Below are 17,528 nucleotides of genomic sequence, written 5' to 3'. Positions count from 1 at the left end.
AGTATCGCGAGAGGCGGTGCCGCCTGGGCCCGCCCTCTCGAAGGCCCGCCCTCCCGAGCGCGCCCTCCCCGCCGCCCGGCCGTCAGCCGTCAGCGTGGCGCTGCGGGAGTCGCCTCTGCTTCGCCTCTGCGCCGGCGCCCGGCGGGGAGGGGGACGCTGGGTGGAGCCGGCGGTGGCTCGGGCTCCCGGGCCGCCCCTGACCCCGGGAGCAGCTCGAGTCCCTTCTGTGCGCGGCCCAGACACGTCTGCTCGTGCGAGAGTCTGCGCTGCCACGGTTTAGTTGTCTAACCGCCCCCAGGAGCGGGAAAAGAGGACGTGGACTAGCCGGGGACACTGGAGCGGTGGTTCCCCGAGACCCGAGCCGAGGGACCTCGTCTGCTGAACAGTCTGTGAAGTAGGTCCAGCCTCCTAGGAAACACCTGCGTGATACTCGCTTTGGGAGTGTGGACTGTCCTGAGCGTTGGTACAGGTTTGAAACAGGAACCCGAGGGCACTCGGAGGGGAACCTGGCCCTGACGAGCCCTGCTCACCTGCTGAGACCTAGTCCTGCAGGTGATTGTGATGGTGCAGCCACCGGGAGGCGGGAGGCAGGCCGGAACAGTAATTCCAGAGGGCTTTGAAAGGCGGAGACCACAGGTTTACAGCAACACAGCAATCAGCCATTAGAGTGAGATAAGGTAGGGGTTGGGGACACTTCAGGGCAGTGGAAGCTACCGGGAGTTTCCCACCCCAGTAGTCTTAATTAGCTGTCTGAGGGTAGTTTAATGGCTTTATAAAACAGATGCCATCCCTTGAATTTACTAAGTTCTGGTTAATTTTAACACAGACAGGTCAGTTCCTGGGACTTAATGGCACCACAATTCTGTTTCTTTAATTTATGTGCACTTTTGGGTCACTCACAGTTTACATAAACAACAAGACAGTTGCTGCTTCAGAATGGGGGCACTTTTTTAGCTCCTCACTGTCAATTGTGGTCACCTTGAAAGAAAACTTACTTAAAAAATTAGAAAGCACCTTGTCTAAACATTTGCTAGTATTTATGCTTAATATTGGGAGTGCTTGAAAATCCGTGTTTATTAGCATTGTATGGTAATAACTAAAATAGTATGAAGGTATAGATTCCATTCGCAGTTCTTTGTTTTTATGTCCTGGTTCTGGGGATTGAACCTAGGGTCTCACATACTCAGCATGTAAGCTACTACTGACCTCACATCCCCAGACAATCTCTTCTGGGTTGCTTGGACTTCAACTCATGATCCTCCTGCCTCAATCTTCTATAAATAATATAATGGACATATAGATATATAATAGAATATATGTAATAGAAATAAAAAGACTGTGGAAGTTAGGTGTTCAAAAAGAGCCTTAGCTTTTTTTCCCCCCAGTCCCGTACTTGAGTTCAGGGCCTGAGCACTGCACTGTCCTTGGGCTTTCTCAAGGCTAGAGCTCTACCACTTGAGCCTCAGCACCACTTCTGGCTTTTCCTGTGTATGTGGTACCGAGGACTCGAGCCCAGGTCTTTGTGCATGCTAGGCAAGCACTCTACCACTAGGCCAAACTCCTGGACCCTGGACAACTTTTTTTTTTTTTAAATAACCTTTAGTGCTGGATAAGTGGGACTGCATTAAACTGCAGAGCTTTTGTATGGCAAAGGACATAGCTAGTAAATTAATTAGGAAGCCTACAGAGTGGAAGATCTTCACCAACCAAACAACGGACAAAGGCCTCATATCTAAAACATATCAACAACTCAAAAAATTGAATCACTCCCAAACTAATCTCCAAAGTAACAACCATCCCATTAAAAAATGGGCCAAAGACTTAAAGAGAATCTTCTCCGAAGAAGAAACAAAAATGGCCTATAGACACATGAAGAAATGCTCAACATCTCTGGTCATAAAAGAAATTCAAATCAAAACAACTCTAGGATTCCACCTCACTCCAGTTAGAATGGCCAGGATCAGGAAAACGAATAATAACAGATGCTGGAGGGGATGTGGCCAGGAGGGATCACTACTACACTGTTGGTGGGAGTGCAAACTGGTTCAACCACTATAGAAAGCAGTAGGGCAGTGCCTCAAAAGGCTAAACATAGAACTCCCTATGACCCAGCAATTCCACTACTTGGCATTTACCCAACCATCCAGAAACAAGGGCATACTAAATCCACTAGCACAACAATGTTCATTGCAGCACTATTCACCATAGCAAAGAGATGGAACCAACCTAGATGTCCCTCAGTTGATGAGTGGATCAACAAGTTGTGGTATTTGTACACAATGGAATTCTATGCTGCTGTCAGAGAGAATGACATCGCCCCATTTGTTAGGAAATGGAAAGACTTAGAAAAAATCATATTAAGTGAAGTAAGCCAGACTCAAAGGAACTTAGGCTCAATGGTTTCCCTCATTTGTCATAATCAGTAGAAACCTTGGGCTCTCGTAGCAGAGATCTGCAATAGAGCAAAACCTTGATACATAAGGCCATATAGTATGAAGCTAATTGAAAGGACCTCCAGGATATTGAAACAAAAGCCATACAATGAATGATTGTTGCCCTTAATGTTATCTCTCATCTCCTTTGCTGTCCCTTGGGTATCTCATATTGTTAAAGTACCTCACTCTGTTGTCTGATATATTGAATTTATTTGTATTTGATTATTTGAAATTTGATAGGGAAGGGGGGGGTTGGAGGAGGGTAAAAGGTACCAAGACATGTGAAATGGTATCAATGTATGTGAATTAATGCACCTTCTATATGGCAAATATCATGTAACTCTTTTATTAATTACAATAAAAAATGAAAAAAAAATAACCTTTAGTTTGGTCTTTGGTCAAAACTAGTTGAAGTCTTGGGGCTTGTGGAGGGGGCGGCAAAGTGAGGAAGTGAGCAGCCTAGCGGAAACGCTGGACTGGATTGAGTTGGTTCTGCCCAGAATGAACTAGATCAGAGAGAGGCTCTTTATCTCCAATAATCACTAAAAATCTAAAATGGAGCTCAAGTGGTAGAACACTAGCCTTGAACAAACATAGCCCACAAAGTGTACCTAGGTCCTGAGTTCAAGCCCCAGGACTAGCACAAAAAAATTTTTGTTTTCATTGTGTAGGTCTATTGATACACATTTTTTGTTGTTGTTGTTGGTCATGGGACTTGAACTCTGTGCCTGGTTGCTGTCTTTGAGCTCATCAGCTCAAGGCTATCGCCCTACCCCTTGATCCATAGCCACTTCTGGTTTTCTAGTGATTAATTGGGCTGGCTTTGAACCACAGTCCTCAGATCTCAGCCTCCTGAGTGCAGGCATGAGCCATTGCACCTGGCTTGATACACATTAGGTACACAAAAGTATTTTAGTTTCTTTTTGGTGAATTCCAGTGGTATTGTGTTCCAGGGTCTCTCACAAGCTAGGCAAGTGCCTCAGTTCTTAGCCTTGGCCCTTTATACCCAGCCATTGATTTTCACAATTTCCAGCCTTTGATGCATGTTGTCTTCCTGTGACTGGAGGCACAGTGTCAGGGCAAAATGTGGAGAGACTGGAAGCTTGGCATTGTAAATACAGGTTCAGTGGATATAGCCAAACATGGTCTAGATGGACTACATCAAAACTTGTTCTGGTGAATTTGGGGGCCGAGTAACACCATGTCTAATAACTTTCTGCTGAGGCTTGTAGTAGGGATAAAACACGTGAACCTCTTTTTCCTGTCCATCTTTTATATGATAGGCTCCCTCACCCAATATAAGGAGGAGGGATTTAGGGAATAAAGAGAGAGAGAGAGATCTTCCTGCCTTGATGAAGCTGCGTGGCGTCTCTGTTCCTGCTCCGGGGTAAGAAGGCTGAGTGTGGGAGGACAGTGGGCCCCTTCCTCTCACAGCTTGGCCTGGTCGGGGTGTGTTTTTCCCCATCCTCTACTAGTAGAGAGGGACCGAGGACGAAGGACCCCGACAGGTGAACTCATGCCTTATTCAGCCTCTGGCCTCTCTCCAAGTGTGCATCAGATTTCCATCTATATATTCATGTCCATCCTGGGGCCTGGAGAAGGGGGTGAAGGAATGTGTGAGGAAGGGCAGCCTCTCCCTTCCTGCTTGGTGAGTTGGTGCTTATCAGAACAACTTTGGTGACCCTGGTCCCCTACCTGGGTCTGAGTCTTCATTGTGCTTTCAGTTCTGCTTTTGGTCATGTCCTCCTTAGTGCCTGTAGGTTGGGGACTGAGGGAATGTGGGAAAAGTTTTGTTTTTATTACATAGGTCATGTACACATTTTGTTCAACATACCAATGTATTTAAATTTCTTTTGGTGAATTTAAATTTTATTGTGTTTCAGGGCCACTTATAACTTAGGCAAGCACCCCAACACTGAGCCTCACCCCTTTATGTCTAGTAATCTAATCAGTTCCTTTAGATTGATGTTATAGGTCAGTTTTTTAGTACAGAGCTTCTGTGTGACTATTTCTGTTTTTCCTTCCTCTGGCAGCTATGCAGGATGGCACTTATCTGTGGAGCAGTTCCAGCATTTCCACTCTTTGTATAGTGTTGATTTCTTCTAACTGTAAGTACTTTGAGGGAAAAATGTGCAGGATATCATAAAAAAATATGGAGTCCATGTGGCCAGGAGTTTGGCATAGTGGTAAGAGTGCTTGCCTAGCATGTACGAAGACCTGGGTTCTCTTCCTAGGTACCATATACATACAAAAAAGCCAGAAGTGGTGCTGTGGCTCAACTTTTAGAGCTCCAGACTTGAGAAAAAAAGCCCAAGGACAGTGCTCAGGCTCTTTCCTGTGTTTTCCTGCTTGTCAAGTTTTTGGCAACATAGGCCCATCTTAAGCCTGTATACTTAGCTCTGAGTCTTCACTGAGCTTTCAGCAATGTCCTGTATAGGGCATGGTGGTTAGGGAGTATGGGGATGTGTGACAGATGTTTATGTTTTCAGTATCTACATCTTACATACATTTTATCAGGCATTCCAAGGTATTTTGGTTTGCTTGGGTGAATTCCAGTGGTATTATGTTCAGAGCTCTCCATAGGCTAGGGCAGCACCTCAACACTAAGCCCTCCATCTTATGCCTCAAAAGTCTAAGGAGTGGAGTTTTGCCAAGTTTCTAATAAGAATCTTTGGAGGGAAGCAGAAGGCATATCCTAGCCCTTTCCCTTCCCTGTCAGACCTACCAGGTCTTGTTTAACCCGGTTTTGGATGCCTAGCCTTTGTTGTGTGTTAACTTCCTCTGTCTGAGTGCACTCTGAGGAGAAAATGTTATCAAGTGTCAGAAGACAACTAGAGAGGGGCTAGGAGCATAGCCTAATGGTAGAGTGCTTGCCTAGCATGCACAAAGCCCTGGGTTCAGTTGTTTGGTACCACATACACAGAAAAGCCAGAAGTGGTGTTGTAGCTCAAATGGTAGAGCACTAACCTTGACAAAGCCCAAGGACAGTTCCTGGGCCTTGAGTTCAAGTCCCAGGACTGGAAAAAAAGGAGGAAGAGGCCAGGAGTTTGGCCTAGTGGTAGAGTGTTTGCCTAGCATGCACGAAGACCCAGGTTCAATTCCTCGGTACCACATACATGGAAATAAGCCAGAAGTGGTGCTGAGGCTCAAGTGGTAGAGCCTTTGGCCTTGAGAAAGTGCAAGGACAGTGCTCAGGCCCTGAGCTTAAGCCCAGGACTGGCAAAAAAAGGAGGAAGAGGAGGAGGAAAGAAAAAGAAAGAAGGGGAAGAAGAAGGAGGAGGAAGAGGAAAAAGAATGAAGAAGAAGAAAGAAGTAGGAAGGAAGAAGAAAGAAGAATGAAGAAGAAAGGAAGGAAGAAGAAAGAAGGAACAGGAGGAGGGAGGAGGAGGAGGAAGAAGAGGAGGAAGAGGAAGAAGATGATGACAGAGTCTTCATGTTTTGAATTTTGAGCATAGAATCTGGGTTTTTAGGATTAGGGTTATGGTGGGTTAGGGTTAGACTGGGTTAGGGTTAGAGTTAGAGGGTTAGCATTAGGGTTAGAGGGTTTGGGTTTGGTTATGGTTAGGTGTGGGGTAGGGTTAGGGTTAGAGTGGGTTAGGGTTAGAGGGTTAGGGTTATGGGTTAGTGTTAGGGTAGGGGGTTAGGGTTAGTGTTAGGGTTAGGTTAGGGGTAGGGTCAGTGTTAGGGTGGTCAGGGGTAGGGTTAGGGGTAGTGTTAGGGGTAGCGTATGGTTAGAGTTAGGGTAGGGTTGGGTTAGGGTTTAAGGTTTAGGGTTGGTTTAAGGGTTAGCGTGTTAGGGTTAGGGGTTAGAGTTAGGGTTATGCTTAACTGTTAGGGGTTAGCGTTTTCATATTGGGGTTTTAGGGATGGGATAGCGGTAGCAGTAGGTTAGGGGTAGGGTTAGGGTTAGTGGTTAATAGTCGGATCAGAGTCAGGATCAGCCTCAGCACCACTTCCAGCTTTTTTCTATGTATGTGGAATTGAACCTTTGTGCATGCTAGGCAAGCCCTCTACCACTAGGCTCTCCACTTCTGTTTTTTTTGGGGGGGGTTTCATTGGAGATAAGCGTTTTATTGACATTCTTGCCTGTGCTGGCTTTGAACTGTGACCCTCAGCCTCCTGAGTAGCTAGGATGACAGGCTACTTTTCCTCATTTATAAGAATGGAAGATTTAGGAAGGGTGGGGCTAAGTTTGTTCGGTACTTTGGGGCCAGTGTGTAGAGTTGGGATGAGCGTACACCTTCAGCACCCTCTTCTGTGGTGGATGTGTACCCAGTCTCATCATTCAGCTGTACTCTCTGGGCCTCTTGCAGAGAGATTAGTTTCACTTCCCTTCCTTTGATCTCCTGCCTTTCTCGAGGTCCTTTGCAGCCAGCCCAAACCTTTCTGTTGCCCCTCTGAGGTGCAGGCCAGTCCACTTGCCCACGTTTGCCTGTTTTCTGCTGATCGATTCTGCCTGCTGGCATTCTTACTTTAGCTAAAGTCCTCTAGTTTGAGCTTTGTAAGAGGAACAGTGGTTTACAACTACATTAAAAATATTCATTGGACATTTTAATGTGCACGTGAATTTATTTTAAGGAATCTGGTTTAATATTTCAATAATTTTGTACAATGTAGATGATCAGGTCAGGGTAACTGGCATTTCCATCACCTCAAGTATTGTTCTATTGCACTGGAAACATTAGCTGTTTTGAAATATGCCACTTACTGTGCTATCGAATGTTAGAAGCTATTGTACCTAGCAGTGCCTTTTCCTCACTAATAATCACTCCTCACCCTCTATGCTTTCCAGTCTCTGGTAACCTGTGTTCTGTCCTTCGAAGACATTAATTTAATTTTATATTTTTATTAAAGAATTTATTAACCTTGATTTTTACATATTTCAAATGACATATTTAACAAGTATTCAAGAAGGGAATCTCTATATACAATCACTGGCACTTAGATTTTAGAACATAATTAAAATTAGACTAAGGGTTTGTATGTCATAGATACATATTAATCTATGTAATACAACATTATGTCTATAGAGTCATAGGCTTTTATGCCTATGTAGCTGTGTTTATATTTCCAATACCATGTCCATAGCATTGGGTATGCAAATATTGAGTCCTTGCTCTTGTACTGTTTGGATCTAATAGCCACATATTAAGCTTTTCACATTTTTATGTCTTCCTCTGATAGGCACCAAAGCCCTTTCCACAGGAATTTTGAGATCACCTGCATTCTCCCCTTTTTTCTTTCTTTTTTTGCATTCTTCCTCTTTTCAATGGCTCATCTTTGAGAGCAGCTGAGCTTATGGCTGGGAGATTGGTTGCTAGTGTGTCAGGTTTGCTAATAGCCCCTAAAGTTGTTTTTGGCTTTTCATCACTTGACTAGAAATGTTGCAGCAGGTGAACCTTCCTCACTCAGAGCTGTCCTGTTTGTTTTTTCCTTCCTCTCCCTCCTTTCCTTCCTTTCTTTTTCTTTTTCTTTCTTTCTTTCTTTTTTTTTTTTGGTGGGATACGGGGCTTGAACTCGGCCTGGGCGCTGTCCCTGAGCTCTTCAGCTCAAGGCTACCGCCCTACCCTTGAGCCACCGCCTCCTTCCCATTTTGTAGAGGTTAATTGGAGATAAGAGTCTCACTATTTTTAGTGCCCAGGCTGGCTTTGAATCTTGATCTTCAGATCTCAGCCTCCTGAGTAGTGAGGATGACAGGTGTGAGCCACTATGCCCGGCATTCTTCCTCCCCATTTCTGTGGTGGGGACTCTTCCACTGGAGTTTGACACAGAGCCCCAAGGACCCATGAATCCCTCAGATAAGCATTCAGTAATTTTTTTTGCCAGTCCTGGGTCTTGAACTCAGGGCCTGGGCACTGTTCTTGGGCTTTCTCAAGGCTAGAGCTCTACCACTTGAGCCACAGCACCACTTCTAACCTTTTCTGTATATGTGATACCGAGGAATTGAACCCGGGACTTCATGCATGCAAAGCAAGCACTTACCGCTAAGCCAAACTCCCGACCCTAATGTTAGCTTTTTAAATTTCCTCTTTCTGTAAATGCTTGCACTACTACTTCTTTTCAGTTAATAATACTTTTTTTGGTGACATCTGTTTTTTTCCCAATAGGCTATTCAAACTTACCTTATCAGTTATCATTCCAAAGTTTCATGCTTGATATCTTCTCTCCTAATTATTTAAAGGTTCCCTAGTGAATTCTTTGTATCTCAGAGAGAATTTCACATTTCAGGGCCTTAGTAGACTCTAGAAAAACATCTTAATTTTGATGAATGCTTTATTTTTCTTTTGGCATTATTTTCTTGCTCCTTTATAGACCCAGTTGGTTTACACAACATTGGAGAGACTTGTTGTCTTATCGCCCTGATTCAGGTATTCATTATGAACATGGATTTCACAAAGATATTGAAGAGGTAAGAATTTTATTCATGGTGATAAGATTGTGGATTAGTTTTTTTTTTCATAGTGACCTGACAGAATAGGGAAATACTTTCCTGTGTATTCTGGCTACAAATTAGCATCACTTAAGGGCGTGTGTGTGTATGTGTGTGTGTGTGTGTGTCTGTGTGTGTGTGTGTGTGTGTGTGTGTCTGTGTGTGTGTCTGTGTGTGTGTCTCTCTGGGGGCTTGAACTCAGAGCCTGGGTGCTGCCCTTGAGTGTTTTTTGTGCTCAAGGGTCCTGCTCTATTTAGCTTTCTTGATAGTTAATTGGTGCTAAGAATCTCACAGACTTTCTTGCCTGGGATTGACTGTGAACCACGATTCTCAGGTCTCAGCCTCTCAAGAAGCTGGGATGACAGCTGTGAGCCCCTGGGACCTGGCAGGAGTGTTTAAGAAATGTACAAATTCTTGGTGTCATCTTCAGTTATCTATGTTCAGGTGGCCTGGGTTGGGTCTGGACATTTGCTCCTTTCCTTTCTCTTCCCCTCTCCCTTCCCTCCTTTCCTACTGCCTCAGTCTGCCAAGGCAGACATACCTTCTATGCCTAGCTGCTGGTACTTTAGAAACAATTGGTTGGGGATTTTAACCTACAGATTTAATTTTCAGCACTGGTTTGATAAAAGGGAGTTGGGACTAGAGCAATACTGCAGAAAGTCATTGGATCAGTGTGTGTATGCATAGACAAATTTCAGCAGTCTTTCTCTTTGGCCCTGACCTATCTCCTTTTCTGCACTTAATAAAGAAGTGAGGGATGTCCATAAGTAAATGAACCACTGCCCAAATACATTGTTATTCTTTTCTGTTGTCTTTTCTCTCCAGAACCTAACTTTGCTTTGTCAGCCTGTGTGCTTCAGGCTGGACTTTCTGCTGCTTGCTATATATGTAGGCCCAGAATCTTCTGAAAAAGATTATTTTTCTGGAATTTAAGGCCTTTGAAAGTTCTAGTCACACTGTGCACATGGCCTAGTGGTAGAGTGTTTGCCTAGCACGCGTGAAGTCCTGGGTTCCATACACAGAAAAAGCTGGAAGTGGTACTGTGGCTCAAGTGGTAGAGAGCTAGCCTTTAGAAAGCCCAAGGACAATGCCCAGGGCCTGAGTTCAAGATCCAGGACTGGAAAAAGAAAAAAAACCTCCAAGTCATTGTAAAGAACTGGATATTCAAGACAAATATTAATAAATAATGAGTTAATTTATTTTCTTCTCATTTTAACCTTTTTTTCCCCCCTGGGTCATAGGGCTTGAACTCAGCCTCGGTGTTATCTCAGAGCTCAGCTCAAGGCTACCGCTCCCTTGAGTCTCAGGTCCTTTTGTGCCCGGACTGGCTTTGAACTTTGATCCTCAGATCTCAGCCTCCTGAATAGCTAGTATTAGAGGCGTGAGCCACGTGCCCAGCCATTTTTTTTTATTAGTGTATTTTCATTGTACAAAAAGGTGTCATTATGGCATTACCATACTTAATATACTTTGGTCAGATTTACCTCTTTTATTCCTTTTCTTATGCCCTCCCTCATTTTAAACAATAGCAGGCTTCCTTACTCTCTTTTCATACATGCACAGGAACCAGTTTGCCTGGACTTGCCCTCCTTCACACTGTCCCTGCCCCCCTCTGCTTGTTCCCACTCTGCTGGTCCTGTTTTGCACTTGAGTGCACAGTTTATCCACCCCTCTGTTCTACCCTTGAGCACATGTGTTACCCTTCACTGTAATGTGACTATGGAGCTGGGGGGTTCTCTGCACAGCCCTTATGGGTACCTAAGGTACCCCATCCTCTGTCAGATGTAATTCATGAGGGGGACATAGCCTGGAGCTGAAAATTTTTTCCAAGTGATGTAATGCTCACCTCACAAGGAGAATGGTGGGGGTGCAGAGGCTCCTGGCTGTTCTTACTTAACAGGATAGCGGTGCCCAAAGGAGCAGAAGAGCGAGAGAGAAGTGTCCTATTCCAGCTGTTTTTACTGCTAGAGAAGATGCAGGACAGCCGGCAGAGAGCAGTGCGACCCGTGGAGCTTGCATACTGTCTCCAGAAATACAATGTGCCATGTAAGATACTCCTCTAAGCAGCGGCGCCTGTCTGCTTATCTAAAGAGGGTGGAAGCCAGAGAGAAATTGTGGGAGATAGAGGAATGGTAAGGGAAGAAGAAGAGAGGGAGGGAGTGAGGGAGAGGAGGGAGGAGGGGCAGCTGAGGGAAGGGGAGATGGAGGAGGAGAGAAGGTTCAGATGGGCAGTATTCTCTGATGCCATTGAGAATGATCAATTCTCATTGCTCATTCTATCATCAGTTCAGCTCAGTCCTCCTCTACTTCACTGTGATTCTAATCCTTTGTGTGTGACTTGACTTTTTTGAAGTGTCATGTCTTTTCATACCTGCTGTGTTCCTATGTTAAGATTTGCTCAGCTGTGTGCCTGTGGCTCATGCCTGCAATCCTACCTACTCAGGAGGCTGAGATCTGAGGATCACAGATCAAAGCCAGCCCAGGCAAAAAAGTCCCAGTGAGACACTTATCTCCAATAAACTACTCAGAAGAAGCTATAAGAGGTACTGTGGCCTTGAGAACAAAGGCTTAAAGACAGTGAAGGTCCAGGCCCTGAGTTCAAGAAAAAAAGATGTACTCATTTAAACTCAATTTGTAGTTTGGGATTTGGGTTGTATGAAAAATTTCCATTGAAAATTTGTATTCTGACAGATAATCCATTTTTTTTGCCAGTCCTGGGCTTGAACTCAGGGCCTGGGCACTGTCCTTGGACTTTCTCAAGACGAGAGCTCTAGCTCTACCACTTGAGCCTCAGCACCACTTCCAGCTTTTTCTGTGTATGTGGTACCAAGGAATTGAATCCAGGTCTTTGTGTATGCTAGGCAAGCACTCTACCACTAGACCAAACTCCCGGCCCTGATAATCCATTTTTTACACTGGCTTAGGGATATAACTTAGTACTAACAATCTCATTGATTCAATAACTTACCAAATATTTACAATAAGTAAAGTTCAGTTGGTATGTGAGAACTGATGTTCTTATATAATACAGTAGGAGACTGGAAGAATAAAAGTTGGCTGGGTGCCAGTGGCTCATGCATGTAATTCTAGGTACTCAGGAGGCTGAGATCTGAGGATCGCTATTCAGAGCCAGTCCAGGCATGAAAGTCCATGGGACTCTTACTTCCAATTAACCACCAGAAAACTGGAAGTGGGAGCTGTGGCTCAAGTGGTAGAGCACTAGCTTTGAGCTGGAGAGCTCAGGGACAGTGCCCAGGCCCAGAGTTCAAGTCCCATGCCTCTCTCTCACACACACACATTCACAAAATAAGTAAAGAATTGCTAGGGCAAGGAAAGCTAGGGATAAAGAAAGAAGGAAAAAAAGACGGTGGAGTAAATGTATAGTAGAATGCTTTGTAAGTGTAAGACAGGTAAAGTGAAAAGAAAAACTACAGAGAATGACAATTTTAAAAAGGGATAAAGGGTAAAACATTAAAAAGAAAGTCAGACACCTGTGGCTCACGCCTGTAATCCTAGCTACTTGGGAGGTTGAGATGTTAGGATCACCGTTTGAAATCAGCCAGGTAAGAGAGTCCATGAGATTCTTAGCTTCAATTAACTACCTAAAAGAGCCTGGAAATGGGGCTCTAGCTGTAGTTGTAGAGTACTAGCCTTGAGCCAAAACCTCAGGGCCAGTGCCCAGGCCCTGAGATCAGCCTGCAGAACCAGTATTTAAAAAAAATTTTTTTTCTTAGAATGAATGCATGTTGGCTCTATCAGAAAGATTTTAGATGCGGTGTTGTGGTCTCTGGGTCCTTTCGGGGTTCTGGCGCGACTAAGCGTGCCCCGGGTGCAGTGTCCTGTGGTCAGGGAGCAAGGGCAGCTGCTGGGGTGAGGTGTGACTGGCCCTGTGCAGTAGACATCCCCAGAGGTGATCTGTCCTCCTGGAACTCAGTGTGACCATCCTGGCCCTGCCAGGAAGCTGCTGGTGCTGCTGGTGGTGTCTGAGAACACAGTTGGCGTGTCAGAACGTGCTCTGCTTCTTCTGGATCCTGCAGTTGACCCAGTTCCTGCTCTGGCTATTCTGTGGCAGGCTTTTCCCTTTCCATCTAGGCTGCCAGTTTAACAGATCCTTTAGAGCATGTAGAGTGGATGGGTTGCAGACTTTGAGCCCTGTTCCATTCTGGTGTCATAAGTTTAAGAGGAACTGTCCAATTCAGTACCAAGAATACTGAGCGGCTCATAGGTAGTACATACTGACCTTTGGCAGAGTTGGGGAAAGAGAGTAAAAGTCAAGTGGTGAGTGTTGGTGCAGCCAGGGCGTCCGGTTCTGGGACATCTCCAGCGCCCTCACTACTGTGCTGTTACTTCTTTCTAACCAGTGTTTGTCCAGCATGACGCCGCTCAGCTTTACCTCACGTTCTGGAACCCAATTAAGGATCAAATACCTGATGTGGACTTGGTAAGCGCCTGAAGCTGGAGGAGTCAGAGGACCCGTAGAAGTCTCTCACCATTGTTTATGCCACGTGCAGAGAGGGTTCCCAGAAACCCGGTGTTCTTCCCCCACCCACTGCACCCTTATGTGCAGGGCAACCAGCGTGAGGGGCTAGGCAGTCTAACAGGTCCAGCTCTGGACACCAGCCTAACCTGTCCTTGGCTCCTTCTTCCAGGTGGAGAAGCTGCAGGCCCTGTACACGATGCAGGTCAAGGATTCCTTGGTTTGCCTCAGCTGTACCAGAGAGAGCAGTAGGACCAGCTGTATGCCAACCCTCCCTCTTCCCCTGTATGACATGGACTGAAAACCTCTGAAAATGCTGGTGAGAGACCTGGTGAATCCGCTTTGCCAGTGCCCTGTTGTTTGCGTCATTTCCCTTTGATATTAAAAATAATTCTGTTTCACTTGCATAGCTCTAGAGGGTCAATTTCATTGGTCAGAAAAAGTTCTCTCTCCTATTTCTACTTTTCTTACACTGTTCTACTAACAAGGGCCCCTCCCGTTTTTTTTCCCCCAATTCATGGAAGATCCTGGCACATGTAGCAGTAGTAGTGGGGGCTATTTAGAAGAGTGCAGGGTAGGGCCCGGGAGTTTGGCCTAGCGGTTAAAGTGCTTGCCTAGCATGCACAAAGACCGGGGTTCGATTCCTCGGTATCCCACATACACAACCAAGCCGGAAGTGGCAGAGACGAGACACAACCAAGCCGGAAGTGGCAGAGACGAGACTGCAACAAGCGACAGAGAGCGAAAGCAAGCAAGCGGAGCCCAACCGAGTGGTGGCCGGAGCGAGCGGGGCCGGAGCGAGCAGGGCCGGAGCGTGCGGGAGCGAGCCGAGCCAGAGCCAGTGGGGCCGGAGCGAGCGGGGCCGGAGCGAGCGGGGCCGGAGCGAGCGGGGCCGGAGCGAGAGGGGCCAGAAAGAGAAGGGGGGCCAAAAAAAAAAAGACAGTAAAAGAAGAGTGCAGGGTAAAGTGGAAGCAAAGCTTGAACCCTCACCTTTGGGGGTGGGCTGCTTTCTTGATGGAAAGGGTCCGCTGACATTGCCTGTCCCTGTTCCCCTCCAACGGGCAGGAAGACGCTCTGTGCTACTTTTTCCACCCTAGAGAGTTAGCTAACAAAAGCAAGTGATTCTGTGATAACTGTGGATGAAGACACGTGGAAACCAGGTACTCATACCTCAGATTCAAAAGCTTCCACTGTGGGTTTCCTGGCCAAGGCTTCCCAGACACCTTCAGTACTCTTCATGATGTGTGGTGGGGTGGGGTCCGGGTGGGGCTGGTGCCAGGATCCCTGGGCTTCCCATGCAGCTTCACCGAGAGCTGAAGGGCAGGGAGAGTGCGGGGCCAGGTGGTAGTGGTGGGGCGTGTGGGGGTTTTCTCTCCAGTTTTAGACGAACTCCCTACAACAGACGCCTGCTCCTAGGGTTTCAAGGGCCTGTGTGCAGCCCTGGGAAGCTCATGGCTTTTGCCTGAGATCTGCAGTGCTGTGACAGTCAAGTGTCACTTGAGTCTCGGAGGAGCTGAACAGAGTCACCAACGGGAGCCTTTAGCCCTGCAGTGTGTCTCCTACACTCCTCTTCCAGGGGAGAAGAGTAAACCACCAGCCTTGGCATTTCACAGTGATTTTTGCTTTTTCAGGTCTTGAAGATGATGCATTTTCCCCAAACTTTGGCCGTTTACCTTATGCGATTCTCCATTAGAAATTCACAGACTGAAAAAATCTGCCACTCATTGCATTTCCCTCAGAGCTTGGATCTCAGTCATGTTCTCCTGACTGAGCAACAAGACCTCAGTGAGGCCATGGAACAGGTGAGGTATTCCCACCTTTCTGGATCCATCTCACCAGACAGGACTTCCTTCAGGGTCAGCTGCTGTAACCCCTCAGCTGTTAGATAGCATCTACTCAAGAATTCTCCAGTTCCAGGTTCTTACCAGTCAAGGCCAGTGATTGGGTCTCTTGCTGGCTTCCACTGTGGGGTGAGGTGAGCAGCTGTGCTGGCTGCACACTGGCTGAGGAAGGGCAGCGTCTCATGCAGTGAGGTCTGCCTCCTCTGAGCACCGCTCTCATCTAGAATGGATGCTGTTTGCTGGCTAGGCCAGGGGAGTACCGAGGAAGACAGGTGGTCCTCAGGTTGTTGTGAGTCACAGGAGCAAAGGTGTATTTCAGGCAGAGTATTTATTTTACCAAGTATAGTGGCACTGCCTATAGTCTTTGCAGTGGGGAGACACAGGCCAGAGGATCATTGGTTCAAGGCCAGCTTGGGTTACATGGTAAGACCTTGTCTCACAAGAGCAGAAAGAAAGGGGCCAGAAGTGTGGTCTAGTGGTGGAGTGCTGGTCTATTATGCATGAAGACCCTGGTTTGATTCCTAGGTTCCACCTCCAGAGAAAAGACTGGAAGTGATGCTCTGGCTCAAGTGGTAAAGCTCTAGCCTTGAGAAAACCCAAGGACAAGTGCCCAGGCCCTGAGTTCAAACCCCAGGACTGGCAAAAAAAGAAGAGACCAAGATGAAACAAAGGCTCCAGAATCCCCTCCCTAAACCCTTCCCCAAACCAAACCACACCAAACCAAAAAAAAACTTCCCTTTGGATAACTGGCCGGCCAGTGTTATCCACCCTTCTTTTCTTGGGGGTTAAAACAGGTCTTTTCTTGGGGGGTTTCCACTTTCCTCAGAGGACAAAGATTGACCAATCCCTACTTACTGTATGCATGTATGCAATATAAAGCAAGACATTATAGTTCTGGATTATAATGTTTCCTTTTAAATAGCTATGAGATTCTCCAGGCTAAGGACTTTTCTCTAGTACCTTTGAAGTACCAGTGCCTAGCACAGAGCAGTAACAAATGCATGGCAAAACATGCTTCCCAAGACTAGGGCTGGGGAAGGCGGGATAAATCACTGAGAGCCTTGTCTTCTTCCAGCCTGAAGGGCAGTAGGAATACTTTGCTGTGATTGCCCATGTCGGGATGGCCAACTTTGGTCACTATTGTGCTTATATCCAGAATGCAGTGGATGGAAAATGGTTCTGCTTCAACGACTCCAATGTTGGCTGGGTGAGACTTATCATCCACATGTTCTCTTGTTTTGAATTAGCCATCACTAGTAAATCCTCAGCAGAGTTGAAGACACAGTATGGCCTTCTATTTTGTGTGTAGGAGCTGGGGAGTTCTGTGGTTCAAAGATGTTTCTCTGTCTAGATTTATTGCTTTTTTCTAGTCCTGGGGCTTGAACTCAGGGCCTGGGTGCTATCCCCAATCCTCTTTGTGTTCAAGGTTAGCACTATAGCACTTGAGCCACAGTGCCATTTCCAGCTTCTTCTGAGTAGTGTGTTGGAGTCCCACTGACTTTCCTGCTTGGGTTGGCTTTGAACCACAGCCTCCTGAGTAGCTAGGATTACAGGCCTGAGCCACCAGTGCCCAGCTGGTTTATTGCTTTCTAAGAGTCTGTTTGCTTCAGTGTTTAGGTTTCTGGCCCTGTGGGTCCAGTGCCTTGATGTTTTATGCTCTGTAGGAAATGTGTGAAACCAGAAATTAGAAAGATGCACGATAAAACTTTGGGGGAATAGTGTAAAAGTTTAAAGATGAGTGAGGACATTACAGAGGGCATTGTTATACAGGGCATCGTGTCACCAGCTATCATCACAGTGGGCAGATTACAGAGCCCTGTATTCCCTGAATACTTCGTAGCTACCAGCTAGGAGCTGCTGTCATCTCTGTGTTCTTCCAGGTGTCCTGGGAAGACATCCAGTGCACGTAATCACTATTGCTGGTAAGAGAAGCACATGCGTGACAGGGTGTGTTGGGTTCTCAGAGCTTTATGAAAGTTGCATGGATGAATTATTGCCTTTATTCTGAGCATTCCCTAGTTACTAAACCATTCTGTCCATCTTTCAACACTTATCCCATTACACCATACTTCTCTGAGAATGAAGGCTTCAGCAGTGCTCAGGTAGAAGTATCTTCTGTAACTATGCCCGTGTGGTTTCTGACCTCTTATTACCTGATCCTAATTCAACCTCTGAGCAAACGCCTCCTTGTGCTTTCATAATCATGGTCTTGTCTACTGTGCAAAGCCTTTACTGTTGCACTCAAGCAGATTGGTAGGAAATCTTACTTGCTTTCATTGCTTCTTGAGCATGCCTCCTTTATTACTTCCACATTTTTTTTTATTATATGACTCCCCCTGCATTAG

The 17,528-nt window shown here is 46.1% G+C and overlaps 1 protein-coding gene across 4 annotated transcripts; it reads left to right on the top strand.

Moving 5' to 3' along the window:
* Positions 1 to 89: 89 nt before the first annotated feature.
* On the top strand, positions 90 to 17,318 carry LOC150045372 (ubl carboxyl-terminal hydrolase 18-like). 4 transcript variants are annotated; one of them, XM_090319191.1, is made up of 10 exons: positions 90 to 552; positions 4,469 to 4,543; positions 8,748 to 8,844; positions 10,766 to 10,911; positions 13,227 to 13,306; positions 13,515 to 13,661; positions 14,440 to 14,502; positions 14,974 to 15,144; positions 16,259 to 16,390; positions 17,064 to 17,318. In XM_090319191.1, exons 2-6 carry the CDS (start codon positions 4,471 to 4,473, stop codon positions 13,641 to 13,643), a joined length of 525 nt encoding a protein of 174 aa, XP_090175317.1. In that variant the 5' UTR covers positions 90 to 552; positions 4,469 to 4,470; the 3' UTR covers positions 13,644 to 13,661; positions 14,440 to 14,502; positions 14,974 to 15,144; positions 16,259 to 16,390; positions 17,064 to 17,318. The 4 variants fall into 4 exon arrangements, with proteins under 4 accessions (XP_090175317.1, XP_090175318.1, XP_090175319.1 ...); XM_090319193.1 differs by lacking the exon at positions 90 to 552 and adding an exon at positions 590 to 677; XM_090319192.1 differs by lacking the exon at positions 14,440 to 14,502.
* The last annotated feature ends 210 nt before the right edge of the window (positions 17,319 to 17,528 follow it).

The sequence above is a fragment of the Megascapheus bottae genome, chromosome 27 (genome assembly GCF_031878675.1).
Source record: "Megascapheus bottae isolate mThoBot1 chromosome 27, mThoBot2.hap1, whole genome shotgun sequence".
Classification (NCBI taxonomy): domain Eukaryota; kingdom Metazoa; phylum Chordata; class Mammalia; order Rodentia; family Geomyidae; genus Megascapheus; species Megascapheus bottae.
This window is presented reverse-complemented; position numbering and strand designations above follow the sequence as displayed.